The 15,000-nt window shown below is 39.1% G+C and overlaps 2 protein-coding genes and 1 long non-coding RNA gene across 4 annotated transcripts in view; 1 reads left to right on the top strand and 2 right to left on the bottom strand.

The window, feature by feature from the left end:
- Positions 1-4,953: 4,953 nt before the first annotated feature.
- LOC138038227 (uncharacterized) lies at positions 4,954-9,060 on the bottom strand. The gene has a single exon (XM_068884041.1). It carries the CDS (start codon positions 8,689-8,691, stop codon positions 6,460-6,462), a length of 2,232 nt encoding a protein of 743 aa, XP_068740142.1. The 5' UTR covers positions 8,692-9,060; the 3' UTR covers positions 4,954-6,459.
- A 147-nt stretch (positions 9,061-9,207) lies between these two features.
- On the top strand, positions 9,208-12,027 carry LOC138038251 (uncharacterized). Its single transcript, XR_011130214.1, has 2 exons — positions 9,208-9,384; positions 10,032-12,027. It is a non-coding gene; the product is annotated as an uncharacterized lncRNA (long non-coding RNA).
- Positions 11,026-15,000, bottom strand: part of LOC138038238 (rac GTPase-activating protein 1-like) — a 26,038-nt gene continuing 22,063 nt past the window's right edge. The window contains exons 23-24 of one of the 2 annotated variants that reach the window (XR_011130213.1): positions 12,244-12,618; positions 11,026-12,026 (exon numbers count right to left, since the gene is read on the bottom strand). Coding sequence is in view for 1 of the 2 variants with exons in the window: in XM_068884047.1 (XP_068740148.1) it covers positions 11,957-12,026; positions 12,528-12,618 (161 nt within the window). In the remaining variant the exon portion in view is untranslated. The remainder of the gene's footprint in view (positions 12,027-12,243; positions 12,619-15,000) is intronic. The other variant, XM_068884047.1, reaches the window with a different exon arrangement.

Below are 15,000 nucleotides of genomic sequence, written 5' to 3'. Positions count from 1 at the left end.
TTGCACTTTTAAACTTTTACCGTTATGTCAGTTGTGTTCTCTGTAATATTGTTGGTTCGTTTGAATTTTACCTACTTGTAACGAACATTTAATCGACAAAGAATCATTGTATTGATAGCTACATATGTATATATATATATACGAATTATGTTGTAAATTTGTAATGTTACACTCACTATGGCTAAGATGATGTTTGAAACATCGAAACATGTTCCTTAAAGGGCTAGGTCATGCTATTTTAGGTAGTTTTGTTTAATTTTGTTAATTAGGAGCTCTAAACGTCAAATTGGCAGAGCAAGAGTCTTTCATTTGCAAAATCACGCCCACATAACAACTGAGAATGATTTTCCAGCTGTGTAAATGACATTTTGATATAGACTGGTATAAATTTGAAAAAAGGTGGGCCGATGTTTTTCAAATTTACCCAAATTCAATCCATTTCAATCCTCTCCAGTCTTGTCCATCCATGTTCCTTCTTGGCTTCCCTGTGTTTTGATACAGTTCTTCTATTGTTTTGAACAGTTATTTTGATATTTTAGTTAATTCTATGACCATACGATCAGTGCTGAAATTGCCTAAAATTGCGTGACCTAGCCCCTTTAAACTCAAAAGTGTGGTTGTATTTTTAAAAATATTAGTAACACTTGTGCTATCCAGACCATTTGGAAATAGTATTTTGCGGAAAAAAAAAAACACACATTCAACCTGTAGTCCAGAGGTTAATTTTCTTCTCGTTTAGTTTTGGAGGGTTGTAGTTGCGAAGGCATTCCTCGTTTGACGATTCGTACAAAAAAGTTTTTTTCTACCTTTAATTAAGGCTAGTTTTCAAGAGCGACAGAATCGGAGTAGGAGTCGGAAGCTTTCCGATTCCGCTTACGATCCAGTCAGTGAAAATTAGATTGTCACAATGCAGAGAAGTGGGCCCGGCCAAGGTTTGGCTACGGAGGGAATTTAGGCGCCAAACCAGAAGAAATAAAAACATGGTGGACGTAGAGAAGAATTTTCTTGTTTGCATGGCTCTTTCTTCTCATTATTTGCAAGACTTACTGGTTTAGTAGTATATACGGGACTGATTTGAGAGAGGTTTTTTCTCTGGACCCGCGACACCTCGAAAGTAGCGGATCGGGAACAGAAAAAAATACCCCTCAAATCAGTCCAGCTGACTGATATACTTCTGGGTTTGGCCACCTCCTGCCAAGTATTCTACGGTAATACGAGCAACAAAAACGTCCAACTTGTCTCGCAGCATTGCTGCGAAACTAGTCAAAAAACGATGTTGCGCGGTTTACATCCGACGTACAACCTGTCTCGCAACAAAAAAAGGTGTTGCAAGTTGCTGCAGCCTGTTGCAGAAAGTAGAGGTCAGTTCTACTTCTGCAACAAAATCTCCAAAATGCTGCCCGTTCTACCACTCCAACACAACTTTTTTGGCGCTCTTGATTCGTCAAGAAAGGTGATAACGTCATACGTGGCTGCAGTACGTTTCCTCTGCCAAGTGGCGACCGCCATCTTTGTTTTCATAGGTTAATTAAGCTTGCGTGACCTTGTTGGCCAATCAGAGGCCTGAATTCACGCAACTTGTAACACATCTCTGTTGCGAGACAGGTTTTGCGTGGGACGTAACATCGCTTTTCAACTAGTTTAGCAGCAATGTCGCGAGACAAGTTGGACGTTTTTGTTGCTCGTATTAATATAACGTAGCTTTACGCACAGATATGAGACTCTCTCTGACGTCACCACCAACCCGAAAGTGTAAATTGTTGCCGATATGATTGGTCACTTGTTCGTTAAATTCACTTTCAACTTCGGCCAAAATGTAATATACCATAAGGGGCTTGTTACATGAAGGGAGGAAAGCCCACTCAGAGCAGATTCTCTTGAAAGTAGATCCGAAATAGGTTTTTTCCGGATTAAAGTGATTCTCAAGAGGGTTAAAGTTAACCATGAACAACTGCCAAATACATTGCTGTACCTATTTTTGTATTCATGTTCATCCTCTTTCCTGTCATCTTCATTTTTAGTGATATTGCAACCTGATCCAAAAATTTTCTGACAGCTGAGAGCAATCAGTATTCAATCAGAATTCTCTGCGCTGATTGGTTGATTATTAAACGATAATCACCTAAGCGGTTCTTTCAAAATGGCCGAAAGAAGTTATGTCGAGGTGACAGATATATATATATATATATTTTTTTTTTTTTAAGAAAATGCATATTTTTCAAATAACCACCTATGATTTTACTAAAACAATTATTCACCTCAGGCTCGGTGAATAAATATTTCGACACTATCGTCTTCATCAGTTGAGTGGTTGATTTCAATCACATTCTTTTGTTTCGCCATTGTTATTTACCATAACAGCAGTCTACAGGTCAAATCATAGCGTATCAATGTCGTCTTGGAATGCCATCTAGGAAGCTTAATTAATAAGAAAAGCCCTATGACTTTTCTTCATTAAGGCTTCCTTGCTAACTTTGATACCTATTTAAAAACAATTCGCTATAACAGCGGTCAACAAATAAAAATACGAAAACCGCTCTTTTCAAGGTGAGATTTTTTAGCAAAGGCATTTCGGCGGGCATTTCGGGTATTAGTATAAGTATATTCCAATATAATATTCCTTCATCGTTATATCAATCTCGCTCTTTTTAGCTTTCTATAAGGTCCTTTACCAGGATCCGGTTCTTCTGTTTTGTAGCACTATTTGCAGAAAACGTATCTCGCTCACTAGGATCTTCCTCACTCTATGAAAACAACCTTTATCTATTCGGTGTCTGACATTTGCAGACTGCAGACTGCCTACAAATACTAATAGCACTGATAAACCTTACATGTATTTAAGTCTAAGCACCCATTTCAAATAGCGCTGATAAACATTATTTAAGTCTAAGAACCCGTTTTAAAACGGTTAGCTTTCAATAATTGTGATTTAGGGTTAGTCTGCAGTCTACAGTCTGCAAATGTCAGACACCGTTATCTATTCGAGCACGCCACCACCTTATCGTGAGAATAAAAAGTAACCGGTCGTTTGGCCAACACTGAAGTAAATTCGCATGCAAACGCTAAGTTGATTCGTTATTCGTCAAGAGCTTTCTTTTGCAAAATTAGAAAGAGGCGAAACGGCTATAAATCTATTTACCTGGAGAGAATCGAATAGAAAATGTACTGAAACTGCTGAGGATGCGGGATGAAATATAGAAACCCAGTAAAAAAAAAAAAAAAGAAAAACATATAAAAACAAGGGAACTCACTGAAGAGCAAAAGGTCCAAAAGCATTTTGTCGTTTTCTTCAATAAGTACACTTGCCTTGTTGACATTTCCTCTTGTTATCTCGGAACCACTTTTCTCGGAAAACCCTTTTCGACGTTACTCGACGTAACTAGTTTTGCTGTCGATTTTCTCCCCCGTTTCAAAGTTTTCTTCAATCATTTACCATTTTCAATTGGTCCCCGCCGACTCTCTGAAGAAAAGGCTGCCCTAAAAAATTGCGGGATGAGGGTGTTTGGAGTTCACAGCAAATCACAGAACTGCCTCACCTGAGGCTACAGGGAAGCATTTCTTAGTGGAAGGCCATTAAATTCTCCATGCTCATCGCACGTTTACATTATTTCTGCAAATCCTCTCACAAGTTGTTAGACTTTCAAGGTGGGAATACATTGTAGCTTACAGGAAATGATCTATTACAGGCGGAGAGGAGGAATTTCAGAGTGATCAAAACCACAAATTAAGTTGACAAAAACCTTGCGCAGTAATTCCAAAAATGCGGTCCACGAGACAATTTTAGATTATTCTAGTTTTTCGGGGTCCTTTTTAAATCTGTAGAGCTTGATTTATCTGGCCTTTTAATTATGTTCTTCAAATTACTCATTTGCCACCCCTAAATTTGAAAAGGGTATGTTAATCTAAACAGCCAAAGATTCTTACGAAACAGGCTATTTTTATCATAATAATGATGATGATGACACTAATAAAGATAATAAACAAAATGTTTGTCAGAATCAGCAGACAACAAATAATTTAAAATTGGTAAGAGAAAACTCTGGTCTTACCTTCATGTCCCTAGCTTTACAAATCAACTTGAGTTAATTGGTTGGTTGCACTTTGATAATGTTACTTCTGCAGTTTCGACTGTGAAATTAGAGGTTAACCTCCAGAAATCATAGAAAATGTCACTTGATTCATACCCCACAAGTTACGGGCCGAACTTTGTCAATACATAGCAGATGGAAGGCAGAAGTGATCCTTCCACTTAACTGGACAAGTTAGGCAATTGTCATTTCACAGACACATGAAAAATTCAGGGGGCTTCAAGTGGATTCAAACTCATGACCTCTGCAATGCCCATGCAATGCTCTTCCAATCATGTTATGAAACTGATCCCTGTAAGCACATATGGCCTGACAGTGGCTTCCCTGGTAGGTACATAGATGTCACTGTCAAGCTTTGAAACTCCTTGACTGTCCTTAGCTGCTCATTGTGAACATCTCAAGAAATAATGATAATAATAATGATGATGAGATGAACATAAAAAATTGATTCCACAGCATAGTATTAATCCTAAAACTTGTTGTTGTTGGAAACATGCTCTCACCACAACTCAAGAGGCCAGTTTTGTATTCTAACGGTTGGACTGGATCTAGCATAAAATGGAGGCTAATGTGGGAAAATTAATTTGCATTTGAAAAGCTTTGCCTACATTAGCCTCCATTTCATGCTAGATCCAGTCCAGCCGTGCAAATTTTAAAATGGTCTATTCCTGTGATGCTAAGGCAATAATGCAATCTCCAGTGAGACATTGAGCGAAAAAACCCTTTTAATGAGGCATAGGGGAAGTAAACTCTAGACTTTCAATCCTTCTAATCATTCAAAACTTACTGGGGTAAGATCATGTTCTGAACAGACTAGTACTATGAAGTACCATTCCGTGGACTGGGTACAGTGATTCAGACAATCTTACTGCAAACAGATTTTATTACAAACAGTGTGAGTTGACTTTTTGTAATCACAACAGTTACCAAGCGAAAGCATGAGCAAGAACACAAGGCTTTTAATTATTTAAGGGGTTTCAATTGCCTGCAAAAGACAACCAAAATTAACAAAATGAAAGGTGATCAAACTTTGTCAATTCAATGAAAACTGAGAAGCTGTGTGAAACTAATTAAGACCTCAAGAAATTTTGCACTTGCATTTTTTAGTCAGTTTTTTTAATAACCACAGGCAACATGTAAGGCCTGTCTTTGCTTGAAGATTGTGGCGAGTGGGAAATATCATCTTCCCTATGAAAGACATTGGATGTGAAAATGGCATAAGACTGTGAAAATTTTTGTCTGGCACGGATAAAGCTGTGTATGAATAAGCTCTCTTGGATGTGCTGAAACTGTGTGAAAACAAGTATTGCATTATCACACAAATCTTCCCCTCTGATGAATTAAACAGAACCCATATACCACCATTCACTAATATTATTATGACTAGAAATTATGTAATATTGCAAAATTGTACTTCTGGGTCGTAAAATTCTCTGCATTTACCAAATTTTGATCAATGGAAGATTCTAAAACTTAACATTAGGGGTGAATAATACCACTTCCAAATTAGTAACAGTGTGACAAAACAAAATGACTTTAGGATACCCACTCATTTTGTTCCATTTGAAGTGGAAGTCTAATGTACTTCACTAATCATTTCTCTCAATTATTTTAACCTAGCTTAACCATTCGTGATTAGCACTGAATTTCTCCTCGCAGAGTCAAGACATTATTTTATAAATTGGTTTTGAGAATACGACCACATCGATTCAACAGCCTTATTCATGTGACTTTTAGTGTGGACAAGTGAGATGAAAAAAACCCATTCCAAAAATTACATCAACTGCTCCTTACAAACAGAAAACGTAGCTATCTCATTTACAGCAACAAATTTCAAAGAGGCAAGGACTGAAAATTTAAAGTTCAAGGATTTTAAGATGAAACGTCAATAAACAAACACTAATGAAAAAGGTACAGCAAAAACTTGAAACTTAAAGCTAAAAAATACATCAAAACACTTCAGCTCTTTACAATTTTCTTATATAATACGACGAAATACATTGTAAGTTGCTGATATAACGAAGAAACTGCCTTAATTGTTCTATTTGATGTAGTGTCAGCTTGGTTTGAATTAAAACAAAAATTCGCCCGAAAACATTAAAACTAGACAGCGGGAAACCGAAGCTTCCTTCGGGAAATCGAAGCTTCACAAATACCTCTTAAAAGAAAATTTCCAAAACAACAAAATGGGAGTAAAGTTGACAAGCGTTAGAAAACGTCAATCCACTTGCAATATTTTCAATTTTACTACAAACACGAACCTTTAAGAGGCGTCGTTGATTCGCGTGAAAGCTTTATGCAGGAACTATTACGCAGGATTCGTCAGTCCTATAATCTTAATCCTTTGCTACGTACGTTAATTAACTTGCGACTATAAAATTTTGACTGAAGGAGAAGAAGAACCGTGTGGAGTTGTACTGCACCTAGACACATCAGACTCACCAAGTCCCAGACAAATATTCTGCTTTGCTTTCGAATCGGAGTAAGTTCCATTCGCACAACTAGCAGTTATGGGAACAGATGGAAGCGTTATCGGTTGTTTCGACTCTGAAAATCCCTTTCGCCCTTTCCTTTTCAACAGGCTTCTCTCCTTGTTGGCAGCTTCTGTCATCTGGCAGCTACACAGCGTTTTCTTCGGATTCGGTACAGGTCTTGGTTTGAGGAATTGTGGAGCCGGATCGCTAAAAACTGGTCCTCCCAGACTCCACTTCCAAAGAGGATGAGACGTTGGAGGTCGAACCCCTTCAGGGCACGACATAGTGAAAACTGGACACAAACCACCGTCTTCAATACTCAACTGCGATGTTACAGGAAACAAGTTTAATAATTTGAAACTACTGTTGGTCTTTAAAACAGGTTTTTTGGGTCCAACGACTTTTGGTTTCTTCGGCGTTGGACCAGCTGACGAACTGTCCAACACTGGTTGTGGGGTTTTCTTCTTTGTTTTCCGACCAAAAAAATTGTCTAATGCATCCCCGACCAGTTTATCCAGAACCTTTTCGTCCCCCAACAAAGCGCATTTGCTTAGCTCATTTGCAGTCAAACACTTCGTCAAATTTTGCTTTTCCTCTGAAAGTCTCTCTATGTTCCTTGTTTTAGCTGTTTTGCAAATACCACCAATTTCTTCTTCTTCATGCACTTTGCCGTTCAACGAAGTCACTTCACGACTGATAGAGTTCTTTTGCTTTCGCTTTTTCTTTGTGTTTCTTAATCCTGGCATGTCTGTGTTTTCTCCGATGATTAAGTCGTTGGTAGTCCATGTTTCTTCTCTTAAATTTAGAGATTTCCGTCGTTTTCTCCTCTTTCTCACTTGTTCGTGCGATGAATTTGTTTTAACGTGACCGCAAGTTTCGTCAAAGTGCGAAGACAATTCACCCCTTCGCGCTTTCTTCTTCTTAAACTTTAGGTTCCTCTTATGCAAACAGTTTACATCTTTATCGGGGCTTTTTTGTTCAACTTGCCACGAATCTTCGTAACGCTTCAATACGAGTGCCGGTGGCGACAACGTAAGACTTTTTCCGTAATTTTGTCCGCAGCTGTTTTTTGATGGCGTTTTAAGCTTTGGTGGTCTAAGCGGAGAGCATTCGTGTTCTCTAATAGCTTCTTCGTCTTTCCTCAGAAGCCCGCTCAACTCGACAGCTGAAAAATCAGTCTTCGTTGGTGTACTTGCATTTGATAAGGCAGTTGAGGCAAACCCGCTATCAACAGACGAGCAGTCGGAAATTAGGCCGTCTCCATCGCTCTTTTGCGATTTGCGCGCAGCATGAAATTCACAAGCGTTCGGTTGCTTTAGTCCATTTGGTGCGCACCACTTGGGAATTTTTAATGGCGCTTCGAATTCCTGCTTGATTTCGTTATCACTTGAAAGCCTTTTCTTTGCCCGAGACGATTTTCCTTCTTTGTTCAATGCTGAGTCGAATTTTTTGTCACGCTTCTTCAATCGTTTGTTGTTATTAAGCAATGGATGTGTTTGCGAACAGTTCGATACATGGGAAGCCGAGCGGTGTGATTCTGACGCAACGGGAAGAATGTCTTCGACGCATTTGTCAAAGCTCACGGCACACGAGGTTTCTTCAATGGATGCGCGGCCGTCAGTGTCTGCTATTGTTTCGTTGCACAGAGAAACAGACAAGGGAGCCGATTTCACTTTCACGGAGTTCGAGATCTTCGGCAACTTGTGTTTTGCTTTAAGATGAGTTGATTTTTTGTGTTTTTGAGGAGGCGTTAATTTCTGTGGGATTTCTTTGTTGTTACGATAGGCGGATTGCATATTCAGCTTTGCTTTGCACTTAGCCGCTTCGCTTTCTTCCCTGTTGGTCTTCGACGCATTCGTTATATCCTCTGAACTTATTAATTTGTTACTCTCATTACTCTGTTCCGCTAAGTTATCGATGTAAATAGAAAAATATCTTTCAACCTCTGTCTTTGAAAGCAAGGTACAGTTCGCTGATGAACCGTGAATTCCATTGACTGTCTTTAGCAGTTTGATTTCTTCTGGCTGGCAGAAATGCCTGCGAACTTTCATCTTTTCCATTCTAGTAAATAACGTAGTTCTAGGTGTCGACGGTAGAACCAAAGCCAATAGTTCGGCTAAGGGTAACATGAATTCTCCGTCGATATTCAGATATGCGACTTCAACTCCCCTAAATTCTAGTCTTCCGCATTTTGGGGTTCGTCTGGAGCCGAATCTATGCTCATCTTGACTTCCAAAGAACTCACTTCCAATGAAGGTTCAACTTGCACAGAAACTCCAGCCGACACTACGGTGATTGCAGCATCCTGAAGCTGGTTCACAGATTACAAGAAATCTGCCGCCCTGAGGTCAAATCAAACTTCCAGATAAATTCGACTTGTAGCTTATATTCCAGCTTTACGACAGATCCCTAAAGTTGTCCAAAAAACCCGTAAATGCTCGCAAAAGGAGTGTCTAAAGTGACTCTCTTACTGAAATCTCACGTTATCCACTGTAGACCCATCTGAAAAGCACGCCTCTTTGCCGCTTAGCTCAATTGCATAGAGAACGAGCTCTGATTGGCCCACATGAGATTACCAATGCGTGATTGGTTGGAAATGCACTAGCTTGTTATTGAAATGCATCATGTATTTGCTCGACGAGGTTATGAAAATCGGGTCACATCCAATTGCCGATGAAAAATCCAAATTAGGCCCGAATGAATTGAAAAATTGGATAGTTTGCCTACAAATGGGAAAACGTTTCACAGCCACAGGGTTGCCTTAACGCTGAGGAACTTTGCTTAAGTCCTCGGTTCTTCCAAAGATCGTCCTTGTGGCGCTGGTAAGCTCATCACTCAAATGGATTTAAACGCGGCGTCTTCAACAAAAACACCGATAAGTTTTATAGCAACTATTCTTAAAGTATTTTTCTGAGAAATGGGTGCAAAAACAACTTGTTGATTTGCAGAATAAGCCACATCTTTTCGGGTTTTGATCGCACAGAGTATTGATCGGAACCGCGGAGACATCAATGAGGGGCTTGCTTCTGAACAGTTTGTTACTAAGTTAGTTTGTAAAGGAGGACACGCACGTCACAGAATCTTGCATGCAAAGAGAAAGCTGTTATCCAGCTTGTTTAGCGTAGATATGCCGCATAATCTTGTAAATCCTGCTGTTCTCTTAAGCGAATCCAGATCGTAAATAAACTTCATTGGGTACTCATGGATTTTGACTGTCCTCACCAAGCCTTTGACTTGAAAATTAAGTTTCTATTATTTTAAATTCCAGAGCTTAAAACAGGTTAAAGGCCGGGGATCTGAGAATGCATACTTCGCGTTGTATCCTACAGCGAGCAGTTTCTCGTTTACGTTCAATAGCCTTTCACGAAATGTTTCTTATTTACTGTAGTCTACCTGAACTTAAACGGGGGTAATAGCTTTTTCTCTTTCTTTGAACATATTTTGGTTTCCGCGATTGGGCATGGAACAGGAAGTTTTAATCCTTAAGTGATGTTGATCGCCTTGTGTAAAATATACAAGAACACGATGCCCCAGCCGGTTCGAGGAAGTTTGCCAATGGTAAGTTTGAGAAATTGACTTTCACCGGTTGTCTTTACAAGCTTCAGTTACGGGTTGCTGCCACATTCAAAGATCTCTGCCTCTTCCTGATGTTTAAAATGGTCAATGGGCAAAATATCGCAACGAAATTTGGACGACCACAATTTTCGACTTGGCACACAATGAACTTACTGACAGCCCTCTACTGCTGCTGTGGCAAGAGTTTTAATTAACTGTTTGACCCCTGAGTTCGAAAAAAAGGACTTCTGTTAACACAAGATGTATTTAATGAGCAAAATTATGCTTAAACTAACGCAAAAGCTTCAAATACTGAAGTCAGGCAGCGCCTTTCAAGGATGTAAACAAATCGCAACAGTACACTGTAATTTGGCGAGAGGGTTTTACAAAGATTAAAGATTTTGAATTGAGGATCTTCGAGGCCAATTTTATAGCACAAATTCTCTATAAACGTGACCGTTAACATGTCTGTGCAAAACATTGTGCGACGTGGTCATATGTGGTTCTTTGTTTTAAAGGATTTTCACGAGTGATGCTTGGATAGCTCTATGTATACTTTACAATCGTCGAGAGTCGACTTCGTGGCATCTGCTCAAATCAGTGAAACCTGCACACCAAACTTTTCTGGTTGTGTTGCTTGAAAACCAATATATTTTCATGTGATTTGCGATTTGTCCTCCTTTCGAACTGAAGAGCGAGTGAAATTTAATGAAGAACAGATATAGATCGCACTCTGTTTCAATGATCCGAAAAACACAAGGCGAAGCGAAGTTAAAACTAAACATTAACGGACGTTTCGTGTGTATTGGCTTCCTACAAGAAGACATTTGGATTTCAAGCTCACTCGCATATTAAAGTTGAAGATAAATGAGACGACAATAAGTTTACTGACAACAACGATCAACGGTCACCGGTGATGGTTTGTTTAATCTGTATGAATAATATTACTTTGAGAAATTAGTTACAAAGTCCCTTTTACAGGGATAAAACAGACTAGCTCATTTCTGTTTTACAAAGGTGTTATATCATCCAGTACTTGGCAGCTGTTTCTGAAACACAGCTCCACATTGATCAGACTAAACAATGAGATGCTATTCCTTGCATAATAAAAACGTAGAGTCTTCTTTCCATATTACAGAATTCCCGCTAGCATTTGGAAGCACAAGACATAATTACTTGTTTAGTATTAACTCAATGTTGTGAACATCTCTTTACGTTACAAGGGTTTTTTCAAACGGGTTGCTTCATTGAAGTATTAAGGCAAAAAAAAAAAAACAGCAAAAACGTTTAAAGGAAAGACAGAAAAGATTGTTTCAAACGCCTTTTAAAATGCTTTCAAGGGACGCAAGATCAGTCAAAACAAAATAAGCGTATAATTTTTTAATCAAAACTTCCAGAATTGAGACGATGCACAAAGGTATTACCACGCATTCGAGACACATGGCATCTTGCAATAAATGCAATTTCTTTCCGCTGAAACCGTTTGATGCTCACTTCGAAGCAAGGAATTGACTCAAAGGCGCGCCTGCATACGCAAACAAAAAATAATAAGCGCACGATAACATAAAACTCGAAACAAACGTTGAATGTTTTTGACACTTTGAACCGGGTATTTATATCTTCTCAGGGGGTCTTCCGAACCCATCTATCGTGTCAACTGTATCCAAAAACGTCGCTCGCTTCTCACCGGTTAGTCGACTTGGATAGTCAGCACCGAAGCAAATCAACGCGAAGAGCTATCAAACTGGTCTCTAACGGAGATGTTAACTACTCAATACTTTATGCATTGCTTGAGGAACTATTTCAGATTACGAATAATTGATAAGGAATCCAATAAATTCATTTCAACATCGGCGAGGCAAAGAAGTGCGTTGGTCTCTTGCTTGGATGTTTGCTTTTACTTCCAAACCTGGGGAAAAAACAATAGGACGGAAAGATGGTTACTACACAACATACTAACTGCGTTTCACGAGCTCCATTAATTAAGAATCTACTTGTTGTTTGATCTCTTCACTTTCCCCAAATCCCATCAGTATTTCATTCGCAACTGAAAACTTGAGATGAGAAGCTTTCTCACTCAACACACGTCCCAATATTCGGCGTTTAAAAAATACATTAACTTTCACCTCAGTCAACTTTGCAGCAATCTGCTGAATGTCGCAATCTCTAAACAATCTGTTGCAGGCGTTCAGATAGCGGTGACGAGCCGGAGCAGCAATAAATCGCCGGGAAGTAGACGGATGTTGATAACAACGAGTTGTGAAAACGATGGGGGAGCAGTCCCAGTGAAGTTCTTCCGTCACTATTTGAACGCCTAGGCTAGGTTTCTAAAATTCAACTTTTTCGTTACTTAAATGACAATTCCGAGATAAGAATCTCCTGACATGAAAAAGATTACGGCTAATATTACCGTGGCGTCAGGGGAGTCCTGGATAGGAAACTTCCTTTCTTCTTGACAGTCTTTGATCCAGACGTCAACGGTCCCAGCATGCTTTCGGGCACTAGGAACCAAAGAGAACATTTACCAATAATTATTAACCCCTTTACTCCCAAATCGGAACGTTAATTTAATTCCTTACTGACTACCATACATTACTTTTTATGTCAGTTTTGGGAATTCAATGATATATCGATAGACAAAAACCACCAGGTGATAATCTCCTCACTAGCCTGCTTGTCTCTTGAGGAGAATTTATATCAATCATTCTCGAGGGTGAAAAGAGCGTCACGCCGGTAAAACACATGCAGCCGGAAAAAGTACCCCCAAAAAGAACAACATGTATTTTCGATACATAATAGCTTAAATTAAATCGTTTAAAACAAGTAGCAGCCTTTCTCGCTTGAACATCACCTTGATAACGTCAGAGATCACCGTTGCCTTTTAGTATAGACTGGACAGAAGTCAATAAAAAGGTAACCTGCATAACAGTAACTATTTTTTGCGATTTTTAGCGAGCGATAGAATTGTGAGGCGAGCGCGAACCGCGAGTCACACGCGAGGGAACAGCATTAAAAAAACACGAGCTACGGTGCCACCTATTGTTACTGCGCATACGATCTGCGCATCACGCAATGATTTTGTCACGCGCTGATTTTTTGCCTTTTTGAGTCAAATTATTTTCCCGATTTTATTCATCGAAATACCTTGGAAGATTTATTCGGTTGCAGTGCGAAACATATGTATCTTGTAGAAAAAGATTAGAAAAAAAAAAGAAATCGTAATGGAACAGTTCTCTACGACAAATTGAAAAGCTGAAAACAATGATCGATAAAAGCGAGAAAGTGGACGGATTGGAGCCATCTTTATTAAGTCCACCATTCAACAATGAAACAGGGCTATTTATCATCGAAATTAAAAAAAACCAAACGAAGTAAATTTTTCGGATACAACCACAGAGGGTCTGGGATAAATACTTTCAGTGCAATAATAATTATTGTTCAAAAAAAAAAATACCACGAAGCATGAGGCAAGCATTTATTGTTTTTGTTTTGTTCAATAGGCTGCCACAACGAGCGACAAAAACTGGAAAAAAAAATCGAGGGGTGCTCAATAACGGACGTTAGTACTGAACAAAAATTAGTTAACGAATTTTAATGTGCTTCAAAAGGCTTTCAAAGGCAAGTAAGCTCACCACAAGAAACGATTGACAATGTAAGTAGCTACTTGTAGGTGATCACTTCGATTCAGCGCCGTACGGGTTGGATTCATTGCAGTGTACAACAAAAATCAGATTTCTCCCTCCAAATATCCTTTCAACGTTACTCTGGTCACGTAAGAGCCACTTCCGAAACAAGATCCAACCAAAGATCCAACATTATCAACTCAAAAAGTACTTGTCGCCGTAGTGAATATCCCAGAGTGCAACACAAAACAGGTGCAAATTTATTTATTCACCGGAGAGGGGAGTGACAAAATTGCAAAAAATCAACCCACAAAACGTTGGAAAAAAACCAATTTAACTTTCTAAATCGCGTGGCGACCCCTATTTTTGTTACCGGAATATAAAATCAAAGTTTGAGGACCATTGAAGTCGGGATTAATGTTTGGTGCCGTGAAAAATTAATAAAGGGCGCTTTTTAATAACTTCAGAGGAGGGCTGTCAGGCTCAAAAATTTGTGATTAAAAACATTTATAGAATCATCCGGTTTCAACTTGCTATTCATTTAACAGATCTTTGACGTTGCTGTTGTTTTACTGCAAGTAAACGTTTGTGCAGATAGAAACCGTGAAAAAACTTACGTTTCTTTGTTTAATCAAATAAATTTCCACTTTTTTAAAAAAAACCTAATTATCTCCGAAAAATGCATGGTTACCCAACTATTTTCCTTTCACATTCCACTAACCCAAACTGAGATCTACTTTTCTGCGTAGTCATAACCCGGGGAAAATTTTTTTATTAGGTCGCACCGTCCTTTAATGGAGGCTAATAAAAGGAAGTTACAAAGTCAGGGAGACTGTGCAATGAACACCTATTCCCGTCTTTCATTAACCTGGCGACTCTGAAATTCAAGACTTTCGTTCTTCGCTGCCCTCAATCATTGTTCACAAAACTATCGCTGCAAACATGATTGGCCGCGACAAAAAAGCGAGGCATTTGGAAATTCGAACTTGGGAGTCCGCACATTAAGAAAACGCACAGTTGGATGATCCGTTCCGCAGCATGAACAAGTTCAAGTTCAAGTAGGGACAGCTTAGACTGATTTAATATCATCTGATGTCCAACAGGGACAACTATCGGAAGATCTCATTGAAATAGTACGAAAAAACCACCGATCTGTGGAGTGGGCCGGAATTTCTGAGTCACTGCCCCGCCCACTTTCGCTTGTAAAAAGTTCAAATTCTTGAGAGGTGTTGTGTTCGACGCTACTTTTCAGCAGCTAAA

The sequence above is a fragment of the Montipora capricornis genome, chromosome 1 (assembly GCF_036669925.1).
Source record: "Montipora capricornis isolate CH-2021 chromosome 1, ASM3666992v2, whole genome shotgun sequence".
Classification (NCBI taxonomy): domain Eukaryota; kingdom Metazoa; phylum Cnidaria; class Anthozoa; order Scleractinia; family Acroporidae; genus Montipora; species Montipora capricornis.
This window is presented reverse-complemented; position numbering and strand designations above follow the sequence as displayed.

Coding starts and splice junctions, on each gene's coding strand:
- LOC138038227 (XM_068884041.1), bottom strand. CDS start 8,691: ATGTTACCCTTAGCCGAACTATTGGCTTTGGTTCTACCGTCGACACCT.